The 17517-nt window shown below is 38.7% G+C and overlaps 1 protein-coding gene across 2 annotated transcripts; it reads right to left on the reverse strand.

Annotated features, from left to right (window-relative positions):
* Window positions 1–158: 158 nt before the first annotated feature.
* On the reverse strand, window positions 159–17250 carry prkcda (protein kinase C, delta a). Of its 2 annotated transcripts, none has more exons than XM_058632383.1 (18): window positions 16964–17250; window positions 13250–13379; window positions 12478–12677; window positions 12322–12388; window positions 11258–11414; window positions 10869–10900; window positions 10604–10689; window positions 9993–10122; window positions 9803–9903; window positions 7808–7904; window positions 7535–7665; window positions 6353–6526; window positions 6168–6259; window positions 3946–4008; window positions 2391–2529; window positions 2088–2276; window positions 1271–1399; window positions 159–1141 (listed from the first exon to the last, which is right to left on the reverse strand). In XM_058632383.1, exons 2-18 carry the CDS (start codon window positions 13356–13358, stop codon window positions 983–985), a joined length of 2055 nt encoding a protein of 684 aa, XP_058488366.1. In that variant the 5' UTR covers window positions 13359–13379; window positions 16964–17250; the 3' UTR covers window positions 159–982. The 2 variants fall into 2 exon arrangements, with proteins under 2 accessions (XP_058488366.1, XP_058488365.1); XM_058632382.1 differs by having other exon boundaries at window positions 13250–13382; window positions 16964–17248.
* Between the last annotated feature and the right edge of the window lie 267 nt (window positions 17251–17517).

A 17517-nucleotide genomic window follows, 5' to 3' on the forward strand; every position in this document is an offset into this window, starting at 1 on the left:
TTTTAACTTTCATATGAGAAGAGAAACGGAGACAGGACATCAACAATGAACCATGTGACCCCATAATAGTCGTCCATGTTTAGGAACTTAATTTTCTGTGGGATAAAGATATAAATCTAGAAGCGACAGCAGCAGTCTTAAAACAATAAACATCAGCCTTGAGAGTTGATGTTTTTTAATCAGATGTAAAAGATGGAGTAAAAATAAAAAAAGCAAAAGGTACATCCTGAGTGAACCAATAAACATGTTACATCAACATACTGTACATATGCATATTATCTACACAGCATTTTAGTGACTTCCTGCGTATTGTTTACAGTCGCGTACCATTACTAAAATTTTTGCAGCCCTGACTGCACACAATCCATCCCTGACCCTGTCGTACATTTACAAACAGCTGTAGCTCTGTTTACATTTGATCTTTACATGGCACTGTTCAGTCAACCAGACAACCACAAGTTCTTTTTCTGCAAGACATTCATCCAATCAAAGGCAAGAAATCATACAACATTCACAATTAAGCAACAACTAACATAGATGGGGTTTCTTTCTTTACATGCTGTCACCTCATTAACACAATCTACATTTGAAGTGTACAGTACAATTTATTCTTCTGTTTCTTTCCCTGTTCATAAGTATTCAATACCACTTGAGTTGAACTGACAGAACTGACCAAAAAGAGATGCGGAATGGCTACAGTAAAAGCTTTTCAGCCTCCAGCCATAAAATTATTATTCATACAGGCCTTTACAACCTAAACAAATAATTAGCATGCACACAAATACAATAAAATTAACATGTACCGTACAAGGACTTATTTCTACTCTTATTTTTTCTAAATGTACCCATGAAGAATAGTTTGTGCTTGAGATAAGTTCACACAAATACTGGATGTGGATCAGCTCACTTCTCTGTGACAGCGTAAGTGAACTATCCCATAAACAGTAGAGATGTGACCCGAGTCTGATTGTTATAAGAACAGTTACTTTTCTAAAATGTGCTCCATCTTTGGGTTGATGAATGAAAAACCAGCAAAAGCTGACTGGTCCATGGAGTCTATGAAGTTCTTGTCGCTGTAAGAGAGCCGAGGCTTCTCACTGAGGAACTCCCGATCAAAGTTGCTGCAATCGTTCGGTGCTTTCTGCAATTAAAAATATGTCAGCTTATATAATAAAACAAGCCATAAAATGATTACAGCTGTATGACACCACAACCATAACTGTTATATTATCTGAGCAATCCCTGAATTGTTTTTGTGTGTGAGACATACCACTTTCGGTTTGAAGGGGGGTTCAACCTCCCTCCTCTCCAAGGCCTGCCAGTTAATGGCTTTGAAGAAGGGGTGTAAACGAATATTACCCACGATTCCTAGCCTGCAAGTGGGGTCTCTCTCAAACAACTGCAAGAAACAAAGTAATGTGCAACATTAGAACATAAAACACAGCACTGTCACTGTCCGACAGGGATTGAATGAATTGTGCGATAGAAATAGAGCTATAAAAATAATCAAACAGATGCAAGGGTACTTCAAAAAGGTCTCAGCCTCAACCGGAAACAAGAGCCATGACACGTTTTGGGGCAGAATTGTTTGGGCTAGAATACCTTGTATCACTGTCCATAAAAACTCACATATTTGTAGTCACTTCTTTACAAGTCACAATTTTAAATTTAGTGGGTGAGAGGAAAACAAAACAATGGACAAGAAAATGGCAGAAGCAGTGGCTTTAAATTGTAAACCTTATACTCAGCCAAACCTGCACTTTCTAACTTCTGCCCGTTTCTCTACCCAAACCCCATCTGTAGGGTTGCCATTTTCAGACTGATGATGGTGTCATCCCTGCTGTTGAGCAGAATATGGAGGCTTAAGATGTGACCTTTTTCCAAGAGGAAATAGCAAAGTTTGACCATCAGTGGACCAAGTAAAATGACGTTAAAGGAGGCAATGTTGAAAAATAATGTAAGAATTTTCTCCTGTCAAGTTTTGTAGGTGAGAACTTTTTGAAGTCATCCTTGTATAAAACACACTCCAATAAGGAGAAATGGCATCATAAGACAAGATGTATTAGTATAGGGAGTAAAGTGCAGACCTTCTCCATCAGGTCCTTGGCCTCTTTGTTGATCCAGCGAGGATAGTGAGGAGTATCCATGCGGATTGACTCAAACAGCTCATCCTCATCATCTCCATGGAAAGGCGACTGTCCAACCAGCATCTCATATAGCAACACTCCAAATGACCACCAGTCAACTGAGAAAGAGTATTTCTGTCCCAGCAGGATCTGGATTCATTATAAAAATTTTTTATTAATTACATGCAAGATGATAAACATTAATCTGTTTGATATTTCAACATATCAGAGCAGGAGAGCATCTCCAAGTGTGAAGCACTTCACCTCAGGAGCGATGTAGTCAGGAGTGCCGCAGAATGTTGTGGCACGATTCTCTCCAAACACGTTCTCCTTACACATCCCGAAGTCGGCGATCTTTATGTGTCCCTCATGATCCAACATCACATTGTCTAACTTAAGATCTCTGGAAATAAAACAATGTACTGTTTAGTGTTTATCACTTCGGAATGCCACCTAATGCATATACAGTAAGTTTTGATGAACTCTTTGTGACCCTAATGACTCATAACTTACAATCTTTTTAGAGGCATAGTTTATCTAATTTACTCAAGTTGAGATTTTGACTTCCAGTCAGACGCTGGTTACATAATTGTTCCTGCAATTTGAAAATCAAAATGTGGTATCGAACTGAGGTTTGCCTGAGATAAGTACTACAACTGACATTTATAATCACTTATTCCAGAGGTTCACAAATGCATAGAGGGGGACAGGCCCCACTGGGGAGTGCCAGAGCTCCAAAGGAACACCCTTTGGACTGTGTGATAATTTTTATATTAAAATACAGATGAAAAAGGTTTTTTTTGGTAAAACAAAATAAGAGATTGTGTAGACCTGTAGTAGGCCAGCTTAATTCCACTGCTGATTCTTTTTTATAAAGAAAGATTAAAGTAATGATGAAGAATCAGGGAGAGGAGCATTTCTCAAAATTAAATACAGTCTCGAGTTTGAATCAAAAGCCGGAATGCTTAGATTCCCTTCACTGTACTGGATTCAGTATAGTTCATTGTTTGTTGATTGCATTTCTCATTGTTTAATGGCTCTACTCTTTTACTGGCTCTGCAATGAATACAATGAAAAATAATAAATATAATTCAAATGTAGTGGTTTTTTCCCTCTGTTTTGTAAGTGTGTGGGTTCTAATTTATATAATCTTAGGAATATAGGTCCCTTATCTAACTAATCATTGGTCTCTATAAACACAGAAAACAGAAAACAATGAGACAATGTTATTGCATTATTTTTCTGAGCAAGCGCAAGGTTATATTGTCAAATGTCATGTTTTGTTTAGTCTGAAAAACAGTTAAAAATCCAAAGATGGCCAGGCTACTCTCACATAGAATGAATTGTGTAATCTGGGAATTCATTATAGTGAAAATTTAGTCCACTGACTGTGTTGATAAACAGTGGATAAAAAGTATTAGAAAACATTCAGTACGTTCTCATGTGATTATGCAACAGTTGCACTTTTCATAAGTTTTTTTTCAACAATAAACAGATATAATCACACTTCCCTCCACAGAATACATGTTTCAATGATATCTGGAATGAAGCCACAAGGACAGTTTTCTTAACAGTCCCCTCTCACCACCGCAGCACTACCACACAGTCACAATGAAACTTTCAGAGAAGAAGAGGTGTCAGAATGCGTGGGATTATCTAACCAAGCAAGTTTAGAAACTCTATTTTCACATGACACTTGCAGCTAAACTGAAATCAAGGGGGGGGATATAGTTTTTGGTGTAGAGAAATAAAAAAAGTATGGTCCTACGTGTGTTGTATGATTTGTCTGTTTAAATGTAATTAAGCAGTTTGCTCTGACCTGTAGATGATCCCTTTGGAATGTAAAAACTGAAGACCACAAATGATCTCAGCCGAGTAGAACCTGGAAAGACAAAGACAGAGGAGACGGTAGACATCAGTACTGTTTATATTCACTACTATATTCACTACTTATCTCTGGTGGAACCCTACAAATCTGCTCACTACTGAGCTGGCCACTAGACATTGTTGCCACTGCAAACTTATTTCAGTGTAGAGCTGAATTATTAAGGGGGACATTTGTACGTAGCAGGAGACAGGTGAATAACACTTTCATAGTGTGAAACCTGAGAACTGCTCAGCGCTGAAAGATTAGCCTATCCCTCCAACCTGCTTCTCCTGTCATCTGTCTCAGGTGAAACTACTGAGTCCAAAGGGTAAGAGTAACCTCTGCTCTAACCCAGTAGCAGGTTGTTCTCTGTATTACCAACTTATGAGGACTTAAAGATCCAGTGTGTAACATTTAGAGTGGTTTATTGTCAGAAATGATATAAACTACCCATATGAATATGTCTGTAAGTGTATAATCGCTCTGAAATAAAAACAATTTGGTTATGTAGCCTTTAAACCAAGCCTTCTATGTACTTTGGTCGATGAGCTTGATTTAAGGAGGCCCCCATCTTGAGCTGACGTGTTTCTACAGCAGGAAAAGCTTATTATGTCAACATGGAAGAACCAGCTCTGCCTGCATAAGTGAATGGAAAAGGATGAGTCCTCATTTGTTGCATTCTGCAGTCTCACTATTAGATATCACTAATTACTACACAATTGACCTATTCTTAAGAAAACCTTTTACTCAATCTTTTACTTACCTAACTTTCACAGAATGAGTCATAAAGTGAACACATTCACATCTAAACCACCCTAAAACACTACAATGTAAAACTAAGTCTATGCATGTATGGTTTAAAGAAGGAAAACGTAACTTGGTCCTGCTTCAGTATGTGATGAAGACAGATGGTGGTCTGATGGAAATCTTTACAACACTGGTGTAGCAGGAGCTACTAGAGGAGCTGAGACTTTTAGCTAACAGTAACTCTGCAGTCCAGTCACTGGCTAAGGAAAAACATTACATAACTAAATCCAGGAGATTCTTTTAACTCCACTGTGACAGCTTGTGCAGCAGCACAAAAACCTCATTTATTACATTTAAACATATATGCAAACAAACGTGCAAACTCTCTGAGATGATGAAGCAGCCCTGTTTCTGTCTCACTCAATGTGGGGTAATCTATCAATCCACCCATCCTAAAGTCACCTAGTGAGGAGGATTTATGTGGATGCCAACACAAGATCAGGTGTCTGTGTTTGCCAAGTCGAGAATAACTCCTGTCATCTCACACATCGAGAGGAGGCAGACACGAGTTTAACTACAGGAGATGTACATGCAGACTGCACAACATCGGTGCACAACCACCATTTGTTCACACTCAAAACGTAGCACACAAACCAGGGAACTGAATAAATGCATTCAGTCCAATTCATTTTCTTAACCTTACATAGCACTCGTGGTAATTCATTTTATTATTACTGATCTGCTACTTGCAGTCAAACCAAGGAATGCATTTCTGCTCTGAATAAGTAAAATACATGCACATATCAAAGTAAAAGACCATCAAAATACTACAGATCTTGACCAAGGAAAAATTTGCATAACATGAGTTTTGCATATTTGCTTCAAAGCACAGATTTCAATAATGATTTCAAAAGGTTTCTCCAGCGATCCATCTCCATGTTTGTAAATGTGAGACTATTAAAAATCTTACACAATAACCACAAAGATTTGGACTTTAGAAAACATAATGTTACTAGAGTTACTGCACTTTTTTTGGAGGTGTTCCCACAGAACAATGAGTGGTGTGGTGGGTGGAAGTAACTGATACTTATGCTTACAATGTGTACACTAAGAGCTGCTCACTCCTTACAAGGTCATCTGGTTAGTGAGCAGCAGCTAATGGATGCCATTCCAGCCCTAGTCCATCAGGGTTCATATATATAATATATAATGTGAAAAAAAAAAAAAAAACATATTGGGAGAGAGACAAAGTGAGTGACAAAGGGAGAGAGTACACATAGGCTGCTCTTTATGAGTCTCTGCTTTACATCAGCTCATTGATTGTTTATGTGAGAGTTTCTGTGCAGCTACACAAATATGAGCGTTCAGTAACAATGTCAGGTTTTGTGTTGTGTGATATTTATGTCCATGGGTCAGGAAAAACTCACGTGGTTCTATAGAGTTCAAAGCGCCCTTTCTCTTGAATGTGAAACATCAAGTCTCCTCCGTTCAGATACTCCATCACAAAGAACAGATGCTCCTGTAAACAAGTTTTACTTCAGTATTAAGGATATACTCCAAGCTAATTATGTAGCATGCAGAAACATGTGGCTGTGGGAGGAAGGGGGACTACCTTGGTCTGGAAGGTGGAGTAAAGGTGTGTGAGAAAGGGATTTTCCCAGGCTAAAGCCAAGACTCTCTTCTCTACCATAGTGCACTCCACGTCATCATCCATCAGCACTACGTCTTTCTTCAGTGCCTTCACAGCAAAGTACTCGTCGTGACCTTTCAGCTCTGCTAGAAGAACCTGTGGAAGGAGAGGGAAGTTGTTTTGCTATGATGTTATTGCTCTTTCCAGCGTAGGTCATTTTTCATTGATACAACAATCACAGTGTTGGTTTTATTGCTGTAAAAGGGGCTATATGTAAGAAATTTATTATAATAAGTCATAAAAAGACCATGATATGTCATCAGAGATTAAGAATACATGTCAAATTGAATTGAGTTAATGGTCCATTCAGGGGCACTGAATTTTGGATTGAGTGTAATTACTGGGTTCAGTCAATTGGGTTCAGGAAGGTGGAGGTGTGGGTCTGTGTGAGTGCCTGCAGCTCTGTTTGATCAAACACCTACCTTTCAGTCATGGTTATGACAGCTGTGTTGACTGGAGTGTTGTTGTTGTTATGTTAAAATGTGATTTTTTTTAATATATATACAACCCACATCAACTAAGCAAAAAGACAAAACTGAAAATATGGACATTTACTTCACACATCAAACAATCTCAACCTCACTGTTGTCATATCAAATCATCTAAAATATAAAATTAAATATAAAGTCTATACATTTTCACCCCTGTGTTTTAATTGAAAAACAATGTTTCTCAAAACAATTAAGAAATGTAAACACATAAGTCACATTTGAATTTTCTGTATATTTCATTTAAATTAGAGTTGATTAGTTCTATTTGGTGGCTATTGTGTTTTCCATGTTACCACATTTGTATTCCAGTGTAGTTATGTGGGAGGATATGTGGATTTCACTAAGAGTTTCTCATTCCTAAATACAAAATATTGTATGTCACACTTTATCCTGAAAATTATCCTAGATTGAAATTAAACGACATCCACAATATCCCCATTCAAATTTTGTATATTGTATTTTTTGCTTACAGACTGTTTTGTTTTGTTGTTTTATAACTGGAGGTAATAGATGACAAAATCAAGAAATGTTGGGAGTGAGGTTCACACCCATGAAGTCTGAACTTTGAACTTGGTCACACAGTTAAATTCACACTGACGTGGTTGCATCGTACCTTGCCAAAGCTGCCTTTCCCCAAAACCTTGTGGAGGATGAAGTTGTCCACATTGATGCGGGTCAGATGGGTAATACGCGACTGAGGCCGAGGACTGGATCCCTCCCACAGTCTGCCATAGGCAGATCCATCTAACAGCCAAACACGCATGAAAAGTATAAGTGACTTCAAAAATACTTTTTTTCAAATTCACTCAGCATCATGATAATGTTTTTGCAAGTGTAATCACAACTGAAGCTGTTCATATTCACATGCACAGAAATACTCACTGACCATTGATTTCCAGTCCAGCAAGTTTATTAACTTCGTCATAGATTCCAATATCTTGCAAATTAGGCAGGTTTGGATCTGAACGGCGGGTGGACGATTTCTGAGGGAATAAAGAAAAAAAACCGAAAATGAAGCATGAAACAGCCACATGAACAGTTTCCCAGAAATGGTTACGTTCAAGTAATGAAAGCACATGTCAGATCCTTCCTTTTAGCAACGTTTGTAAGTCTGTATGTACTGTATGACCCATCTCTCCCTCAAACAATATACATGTGTTTGTAAACATGGCATGTAAAAGAGGGGTAGAGAACTGGGAGTTCCACAACAGGTCTGTCCTTAAACACACCAGGACAGGAGGCTCGGGTTACCGTTGAGGTCCGGTTAGGTGTCACAGTGTGGGTGGATAAATGTGACACTCAGTCTGATGGTTACACTACAGAGGTAGTCTATTGTTAATCATCGGCTTAATCAATCAAGTGATAATAATACATCAGTGACTGAGTGTAGTCATGATACCGCAAGGAAGGTCTCAACAGATATCCTGTATGCTGTGTTTGTGTTTGGACTTGTCTATGTGTTGGGATTAATGTTACAAACAGCCTCATATAAAAACTGGGTTTAGGGCTAAAATGGACTTGAGGTTTCAGCAGCTGTGATGGTGATATGAAATTATGGTGAGGTTCAGTGGTGACATCATAACCTGTTGTTTGTTTCAACATCTAGATATTTGCATGGCTGTCTCAAAAGGACTTTTAGAGTTGACAAAAAACATCTCCCTCATACTGTATTTGTTTGAGAATTGAATTCCAAACAAGAGCCTCTTACATTTTATACCTGGGATTTGTGAAATTGTGAGATTGTCAGATGAATCTGACCAGTGGAAAGGGAAATAATGGTAATAATTCACAGTCTTTTGAAAGATCATAATATATAATGTATCTACATCAGAATGGTTTAATTGTACATCAAATATGTTCGAGCCTTTCTACATGAATCACTGTAAATTAAATAGTTGTGTCTTGTATTTTTGCTAACATAGTGCTTCTGTAACACACTCTTGTTTGAACAAACACACTCCACACCATCCTCCAGACATCTTAGTATATTGCATACATTAGTGTAATATAAACCCATGTGGGAAAGGCATTCAAACATATTAAGTGCTAACCCTTTTCAAAAGTAAGATAGAGTATTTTCCACTGAATAGTATACCAATAATAATGTTACTGCTGCCCTGTAGTCAACTGCTTGGAGCTGCTTTTCCGTCTCTGTGTGTGTGACAGTCCACAGATGAAAATGATCACTGTCCTCACAAGCCTCTCCTTCATCTACATGTCTACCTGCCTTGAAGCCTCATCCCTCCCTTCTGCACACCCCTAACCTCGTCATCTTTGGTGTTATATTCATCAACAAAACCTGTTACGAAAAGGGTTGTGTCATAGTCTCTGCGTCCATGTGTCTACAAAGATCCTATGGGACAAACAAACGCAAGAACACCTACAGTTTGAGACTATGCATTCCATACACACCAACTGTGCATGCTCCCTGTAGCACAACACTTCCCAGTCCAGTTGGTGGTGCACTCTTGTTTTAGTCAAAAGAGACAACAAACAAGATGAAACCATGGACACTTGCTTGAGATTATGCGAGGACATTTGCAAGTACCTATGCAAACTCCTGTTAAGAAAGAGCCACTACTTTTAATGAAATTAAGTACATAAGAGGAGAATGTTAGACTGACACAGGCCCCTATTTCAGTATGAACCAAACCGCAGCCATGCAGAGATACCAAGCAGCTCATGGAATTTGGAAAGTATGACCCAGACCTAAGTCCCTTGGAATTATTCCTCTTGCCTGTTTTTGCTGCTGAGCTCATTCATTTAGCACCTAACACCAAGTAAGGCAATTCTATGACTTTATACTGACTTGAACACTTAAAAAGACAATTGATCTGAAAATGCACTAAAAGGACTGAAACTAATGTCTCTATGAACTCACCTGGCTGACTTGTGTCAGTGCTTCAGCAAGTAGCTTCTGGTTGATACCACAAAGGTTGGCGACTTTATCCTGACACTTGTGATGAACATTCATGGTACAATCTACAAACATAATAAAAGAAAGAAAATAATGTTAAAGGAAAACACTTTGAGCTCAGCAATCATTTAGTCAAACACTGTATGCACTGTACCTTCACACTTCAGGCCTTGTTTGACAATACCCCACAGCAGACTTCCACAGTGGTCGCAGAAGGTGGGACTCATGTAGTTGTGGGTCTTGAAGCGGTGCGGCATGTCAATCTTAAAGCGCTCCTTTTGGAACTGTGTGAACAAAAATGGTTCATCATCAACATCTCCAGGTGTAACTGGTGAAGGAATCCACACACATGGCCTGGGACGCCTTACAGCCCTTCTGCACCTGATCATTTCTGGGTCTCCACTGTGACCACGCTCCAGAATATAATGTTACATGTTCCTCACCCCAGGTCTTTCCTCACTATTTAAAATGCCTCTCCCATTGTGTGGGTGTTTGTTCATGATCACATGTTGCGGTTATCTGTGTCATTTAGTCTTCGATGTCTTTATTGACCAATGCTGATGATCACTGAAAAGAGATGTGGACCCTAGACGGTATCTATTTAAACTCTGACCCATTAATTCAATTAAATAAGCACCATTGTTTACATTGTTGAGGAAAGACACTTCACAAAAGCACAATCTGGAGTGAGAACTGTCCCCATTAGAGTGACATATGGAGATGGCTCACAGTACATGGTGTACTACAGAAATGTGTGTTACTTGCCATAGTATCCCGACTGTTAGCAGCAGTACCGGTGCATCTGCCAATAATCTTGTCTATGCATTTCTTGTGGATGGCTGCATTGCATTCTGATTAAAAAAAATAAAGAAATATCAGTATACTCTGATTCTGTATGTGAACATCTTATCTTGCAAACTGGCAACAGTGACAAAATTAAAATGTATTACACACATAATTCATGCTCTGAACTGCTTCTTCAAGTATTATTCAAAGAAGTGTGAATTTTTTTCATGTATTGTGCACTTACGTCTGCATTTATAGCCTTGTTTGTTGAGCCCCCTGTAGGAGACAGAAGCAGAGAGAGGAATCATTCTTTGATCACGTTAACAGTTTACTGATTAATCCTGGTAATAATGAACAGCTGGAGGACACCCAAGCAGATTTGTTTATCACAGTTTCATTTTTCAAGCAAGCTTCCTTTGTGATGAGACCAGGATGGGCTTGAAAGCAGATTACTGGAGATCCTCTCAGCAGATGACATTATCTGATATTTCTTTGTTGCAACTTAATGGGAAAGTTGACCTCATTGATTTTTGCAAAAAGGTTATCAAAGAGAGTAAATCAGTGGTTGTGAGTTCAGATGCCTTACAGTTTTAAGTTTTGTTTACATGAGGCTAAAAAGTAGGCCTCACTTACCAAACAAACTCTCTGCAGACGGAGCAGAAAGTGGGCTGTCTGAAGAACGTGGCAATGAACTCATGGTTCTTTATGAAGTGGATCTTGGCTTGTTTGATTGCCCCTCGTCTGCGGTTCAGAGTAGGTGCCTCTTCCTCTTTTGCGTCCTGTTTCCTCTCTTCGAGATACACAGAGAAACACAGATCATAATACTCTAAATACTGGAAAAACAAAGCAATTTTTTTCAACAGGATGTCACAAATTATTAGCCTTAATGATAAGCTATGGGTTGATGAAAATAAACTAAAAGGAGTGTTTTTCTGTCCCAAAAACACCACGGTTGGATCATTGAACTAGAATGACAGGAATGACAAGCATGAAAACTTCAGAATATAAATTAGTCAAACTGGTTGGGGCACTACAGACGGTGCTCAATCAATACAGTATTTGATTAACTCTTAAGTTACAAGACAGAATTATTATTTTTTTATGATACTTTTATTTTGTATGGGCAGCATCGGTATAGCAGCCGTAAAAAAAATTGAACACTGTTAAAGAGTTGAAATCATAGACTGCTTTAATACCTACATATATAATGTGTAACATTTCTGTATTAAAATATCTAAAAATGAAAGGGCTAATCTTACAAATACTGTTGAGCAGTTTACTTACATTAGTCATAATGTTTTCAGTAGTTTTTAAATCTATAGAAATCTGTATTTTTACTCAAGGTAATGGTACTACTAGTTGACCAGTAGTAGTCTGTAGTTTGTAACTGTCACTAATGGATCATGACTAATTGTTATTTGCAGCGTGTTTTGCCGCTAAAGCTTTCACTGTAAAGTGAAAACGCACACAGGTAACCAAACAAGAAGAAAACTTCCTAAGAATACGTCTTTTTGTACTGTTTTGATTAAGTGACCCCCTAGTGAGTAAAAATATATACTGTATATGTAATAAGTATTAAAGCAGTGAAGTACACAGAGCAACAGCTCCAAAAAGTCATACAGATTAGCATACAAACATTCACAAAAAGGTAAAGAAATAAAAGAAAAAACAACTGTTTTCATTTTAGTTATATTCACCTGTATCCGCTCCCTCCAGAAAATACTGCACAGCCATCATTACTTTCCCAGAAGGATGGAGATCAACCTGAACACACAGTTAAACACAAAGTTACACTTGGCCAACCAAAAACATCAGTTTGGAAAAAAACAGAGGAAAAATTTTAAACATAATACCCAGAATTCCGCACGTCCGTTGGCTTTCTTGCAGCGCTCGGCAAGGACAGACACACCGACAGAGACTTCAGCCAGAGGCTCTTCTGCTGTCTTCATCAGCAATACCTCAAGCACACGACCCTCGTAGATGTGCGCATCAAAACTAGCCTTCCATGCTGGGTACATGGTAGGTTTCCTCTGAACCAGGGTCTTACCTCGTTCTTAGAGAAGGCCGAGAGACAGAGGGATGATGGACAAACGTGTTTAGTCAGCAGTCAATATTTTAAATATTGTTATTATTACAGTGCAGAAAATAAGAATGATGAGAAAGCTTAATGCCGAGGTCAACTACACAATTTGATCTATTACTATGGTCAAAGGCATGACAGACTACACAAACCCAACCAGTCATCACACCTGACAGGGGATGGACCATTGGGAGAGTCAACACTGAGAGAGTATTGTAAACAAACAATGGCAAAAGCAGCACGAGTGATACTTGCTGAGTTTAGTTGCAAGAAAAGAACTTTAGGTAACTTAATCAATCCTCTTTCCACATCACCATTTTGTTTGAAAGTGCTTGTTACTTTTGAACGTGTAGAGCACTCAATGTTCAACATCAACTAAGGTAATGGAAACATGCAAAATCGTCTTACACCTCGGTTTTGGCTGACGTGTCCTAACACCTACGTCTGTCACATCAGGCTATAATTGTAGTTATAATGTGTAGTCTGATCTCACCATTAGAAAGACACTTCCTGATAAAGAAAGAACAGTGATTTTTTTTTTTTACCAGTTGTCAAGGCCTCCTTCATCTTGATTGCACAGAAGGGAGCATCTTCCAGTGGAGGCAGGACGCCCAACTCATACGAGTTAAAGGTGATCCTCAAGAAAGGAGCCATGGTGACAAGTGCCAGGGTCACCTGCTGTCAAAGATAGGCAAACCCAGTGTTACCCTGGTGGTATTTATCTATAATGAAATGCTAATAACAAACACAGATAAAGCGGTCACTGTTGTCATATTGCACATTTTGTCTTATGCAGCAGTAAGACATTTGGCTGCAGCTCAACCATGACTTTGCCTTCACTCTTTTCACACCCTGTTCATAACCAGAATTTACATGCATGATATGTAGAGGTTAACCAACATGTTTTTTCTTTGGCTGAAGACTATCTTTAGAAAACAGTGCAAAAATGATGCACAAAATTGCTTAACTTAACTTAAATAAACATTCATTGAAAAACACTTAAGATCTCTCTCTCCAAACTGCATTGTTGGTCTTTTTATCTTAGACAGCTTGTGTATGTCTGTGTGTGAGAGAGGCAAAGAGGGAAAGACAGAATCAACACACCAGCTCAACAACAAGGTGTGATTTACTCACGTGAAAAGTCATAAAAATCAAAATGTCTGAAAAACCCATATGTGACAGTCAATGCTCATATTGTGGCATCAGAAACAAAGTATTCTCAGTTCATTTTGAAGTGTAGCAGGCCAGATGATGATGTCAGCTGAGTAGGAGGCCACTGACTGTAGGCAGGGACACACACAGTGTGAAGTATGTGGCCACATGCTTCCACAATCACCTCCAAATATTATCTCAAATGCCTCTACTGCATGTTGGGTCCATTCACACATGTATTGTAATTATCCAGTTGTGATCAGGACATCTCAGCTCAGACAGATATTAAAGTCAGGTATGAATAGGGAAAGTAAGATATTTAAACTTAGTCACACCCATATGGAGGAGTAGAACTAAACATTTTTACACACCTGTTTCTGTGTGGAGGATAGACACTTCCGTCTAAAGATGTATTTTTTATTTCATTTTTTGTGTAACGAAGGAAGGAATATATGCCAATAGTGACATATTGGTGAGAGATCAATGTGGCCCTACATACTGGGCACTGCTGAGCTTACATGTCACAACTCTTTCGACAAGACAAACTGTATGCAATGCAAGAGGTAACTCCAATCAACTTCATGTGCTGGCAGGAACTACAGACACTCCCATGTCACTCTACATCCTCTTTCTTGGTTCTACACCTACAACCATAGTGTCAAAATTGTGCCTCTGCTGCTTGCTGGTTCCCTGACACTTTGGTGTTTTCAGTTCTGCAGATTCTGTAAAGCCGCAGCTGCATAAGTGAAGGTATTTTTCCGTCCTGCAAAAGCAGAGCGAGTCTCAACATGTTGCCGATCAAAACACAGGCATGTAGCGCTCAACACTAGAGCTGGTTTTTGCAATCCTGAACTATCCATGCTGAGGCCAGAGACAAACACAAGGAGGGAAACACATTCAGATGAAAGATTAAATGCACACTCACTGCTGCAGTGAGCTGTGATGTTGGGGAGTTCATCAATAGCAAACACACGGTGTGACTGTGAGTGGGGCAGTGATTGATTTCCTAGCAAAGTGTTCATGAGCAGGTTTCGATTTGTCCCATCTGTTACATTCAGTAGCATCAGCGTGCTTGCAGACTTTCACTTGACTTCCTACTCATCTTTATTTTTTATTTTATTTTATTTAAAGTATCAAGTCATTATGTTATAATACTTTGGTGTGCATTAAAAAACTTTTTTGTTATCTCAAAAGTATTATGGATAAGCATCAATAATACAGGTATTAAATGAAGAATCTGAATTTGTTTTATGGCATTATGATGCATTAACAAACTCAGTAACAAGAAAATAAGACTAAAGAAGTCTTAAAATCCATTGATTAAAGCAGATTTAATAAAGAAAAGCAATTACTTTACAAGAATGAGCAAAGAAAATTGCATATATAAAACTATGTCGCAACAGTGTAATTTAAAATAACTGAATAATGGAGGAGAGATGTTTAAAAAGCTAAATGACTATACCAGCTGCCCTAATCAATAAATCAAGGTTATTCTAATGCTACAAAAACAAAACACTTATACAAATATATTTTTTACTCAACTTCCGTCAATATACCTTGGACATTTAAGTGTTTACACGCTGAACATTTAAGCTGTTTTGTGTATTATTTGTTATTAACCTGTTATGTTATCAGATAAATTCAGTAAATTGGAGTTGTCCTGATTTCTAAATATAGGCACTGAAAGTCACATACAAACCCTTACAGTCGACTTATTCTCAAAACTATTTTATTCATTCATCGTAGCGGAGAATCAGTCAGTGCATTTCCCTTTTTTTCAGTAAGTAGGAGGTTTACCTGTGAAGGATGTGGTTGAGCAGCAGTTGGCTGAACAACAGATGTCTTTGGCCACAGTTACAAACCAGACTTTCCACAGCACGATTGAATACAGGGCTGGACAACACATTGATCATTTATCAATACTGTGACTTGAGACAATTTTGGATATTGTCATGTCATGATATAACATCTGTTATGTTTTTTTGTTTGTTTTCTTTACTTGTTACAGTACTAATGTTGAGGCATTTAGCCAAATATTATATTTACATGGAACATTGAGATAAGAAAAGTCAGCTAAGAATTATACCTCAAATTTAAGCCTTTCTGTTTCTGCTACAGCTCTGAATCTGAATCTGACCACGTTTACTAACAATTTCACTGTTTCCTAAATTAAAGATAACAACTGAATTATAAGTATGTACAACAGATACTAAAAAGAAAGCTTTTCACGAGAATCAGCCTGTGTTTTGTGGGGCTTAACAATTGGTTAAAATATCTATTGCAATTCTTTAGCTTTGCTGCATATGAAAAATATTAACTACACTCTAATGCAAGGATGAGATCTTTAAAGTGGCATAGAACAAAACACAATCAAAAACAGAACAGGTTTAATTGCAGCCTCTGTGATTTGCTTCACTGCATTTTTGAAATTACGATTTCAGTTTGAAAATGACTCATTGTTCAGCTTTATATCGAGATATATCGTATATCGGGGTATATCTTTTGCTGTTCAGACCTGCCTTCATCCCTCCTTCTCCTCTTGTTCTACCGTATTCTGTGACCCGTGAGATTCTGTGACCTTAACTGGAATTCCACAACGACACCATGGCCACAGCTGAGCACCACCCCGTGGGTTAGGCCATTACATGACAGATGAATGTGGTGTTTTTTTTCGCAATTGTGACAAGTCACAGATTCCGTACCATGGTCTCAAATTATACTCGCCCATAAAAAAGGGAACCAGTGGCGTTTTATAAAGTCTAGTTTCTCATTTCCAGTAAACGAGCAGAGGTCGGTAAGATTCGACGGTGCTCACGGTTGTCACTGTCACTTAGTCATGGAAGGAGTGTTGCTACTGTACACACACACACACACACACACACACACACACACTCTCTCTGACTGTTAATGGTGTTGATGTTAAGCTAACTTCGGCGCCGACTGTTACGGAAGAAGAAGTAAAAGAAGAAGTAGAAGAGATTGATGAAGAAGAAGAAGAAAAAGAAGGAGGAGGAGAGTAAGAAGAAGTAACTGTAACTTTTTTGCGAACGTTAAAAACACAAATTGCACGAGAAGCTCGAGTGAAGAGGAAAATGACAGACACTCACCTCAGTGCTCGCTCTTTTCCTCCGCAGCAGACACACGCAAAGTTACTCTTTTCCTCGTGGTTTTTTCGTTCACTGATTCCGTCGATTGAGGAAGTGAGGCGCTCTCTCTCTCTCTCTCTCTCTCTCTCTCTCTCCCCCTCCCTCTCCCTCCTTACACACACAGAGAGAGAGAGACTGTGACGTTCACCTGGTGTAAAGACTAAGAGAGAGAGAGAGAATAAGGAAAGAGAGAGAGAGAGGGGACCGACTGTGGCGTTCACTTGGCAGAGAGAGAGAGAGGGAGGGGACAGGCAGTGGTGTTCACCTTCTGTAAAGATAGAGAGAGAAAGACATAAAGCAAAAAGAGGGAAAAGACAAGAGAGAGAGGATGAAAAAGAGGGCAGGATGTGATGTTCAACAGCAAGACACAGAGGGAGAGAAAGAGACAGAGAGACGTCCACCTGCTGTTGAGAGAGAGAAGTGGAAGGGGGCGGGGGGAGGAGGGGGGTCCCATCTGCCCTATTTTGAATAAATAGAATCTATAACATACATTCTATTTTATCTTTTTATAGTAT

This window comes from Solea solea, chromosome 6, assembly GCF_958295425.1.
Source record: "Solea solea chromosome 6, fSolSol10.1, whole genome shotgun sequence".
NCBI classification, from domain to species: Eukaryota; Metazoa; Chordata; class Actinopteri; order Pleuronectiformes; family Soleidae; genus Solea; species Solea solea.

Coding starts and splice junctions, on each gene's coding strand:
- prkcda (XM_058632383.1), bottom strand. CDS start 13,358: ATGGCTCCTTTCTTGAGGATCACCTTTAACTCGTATGAGTTGGGCGTC. Junction 12,389..12,477: donor ACGGACGTGCGGAATTCTGG/GTATTATGTTTA, acceptor CTGTGTGTTCAG/GTTGATCTCCATCCTTCTGG. Junction 7,666..7,807: donor TGCTGGACTGGAAATCAATG/GTCAGTGAGTAT, acceptor TTTGGCTGTTAG/ATGGATCTGCCTATGGCAGA.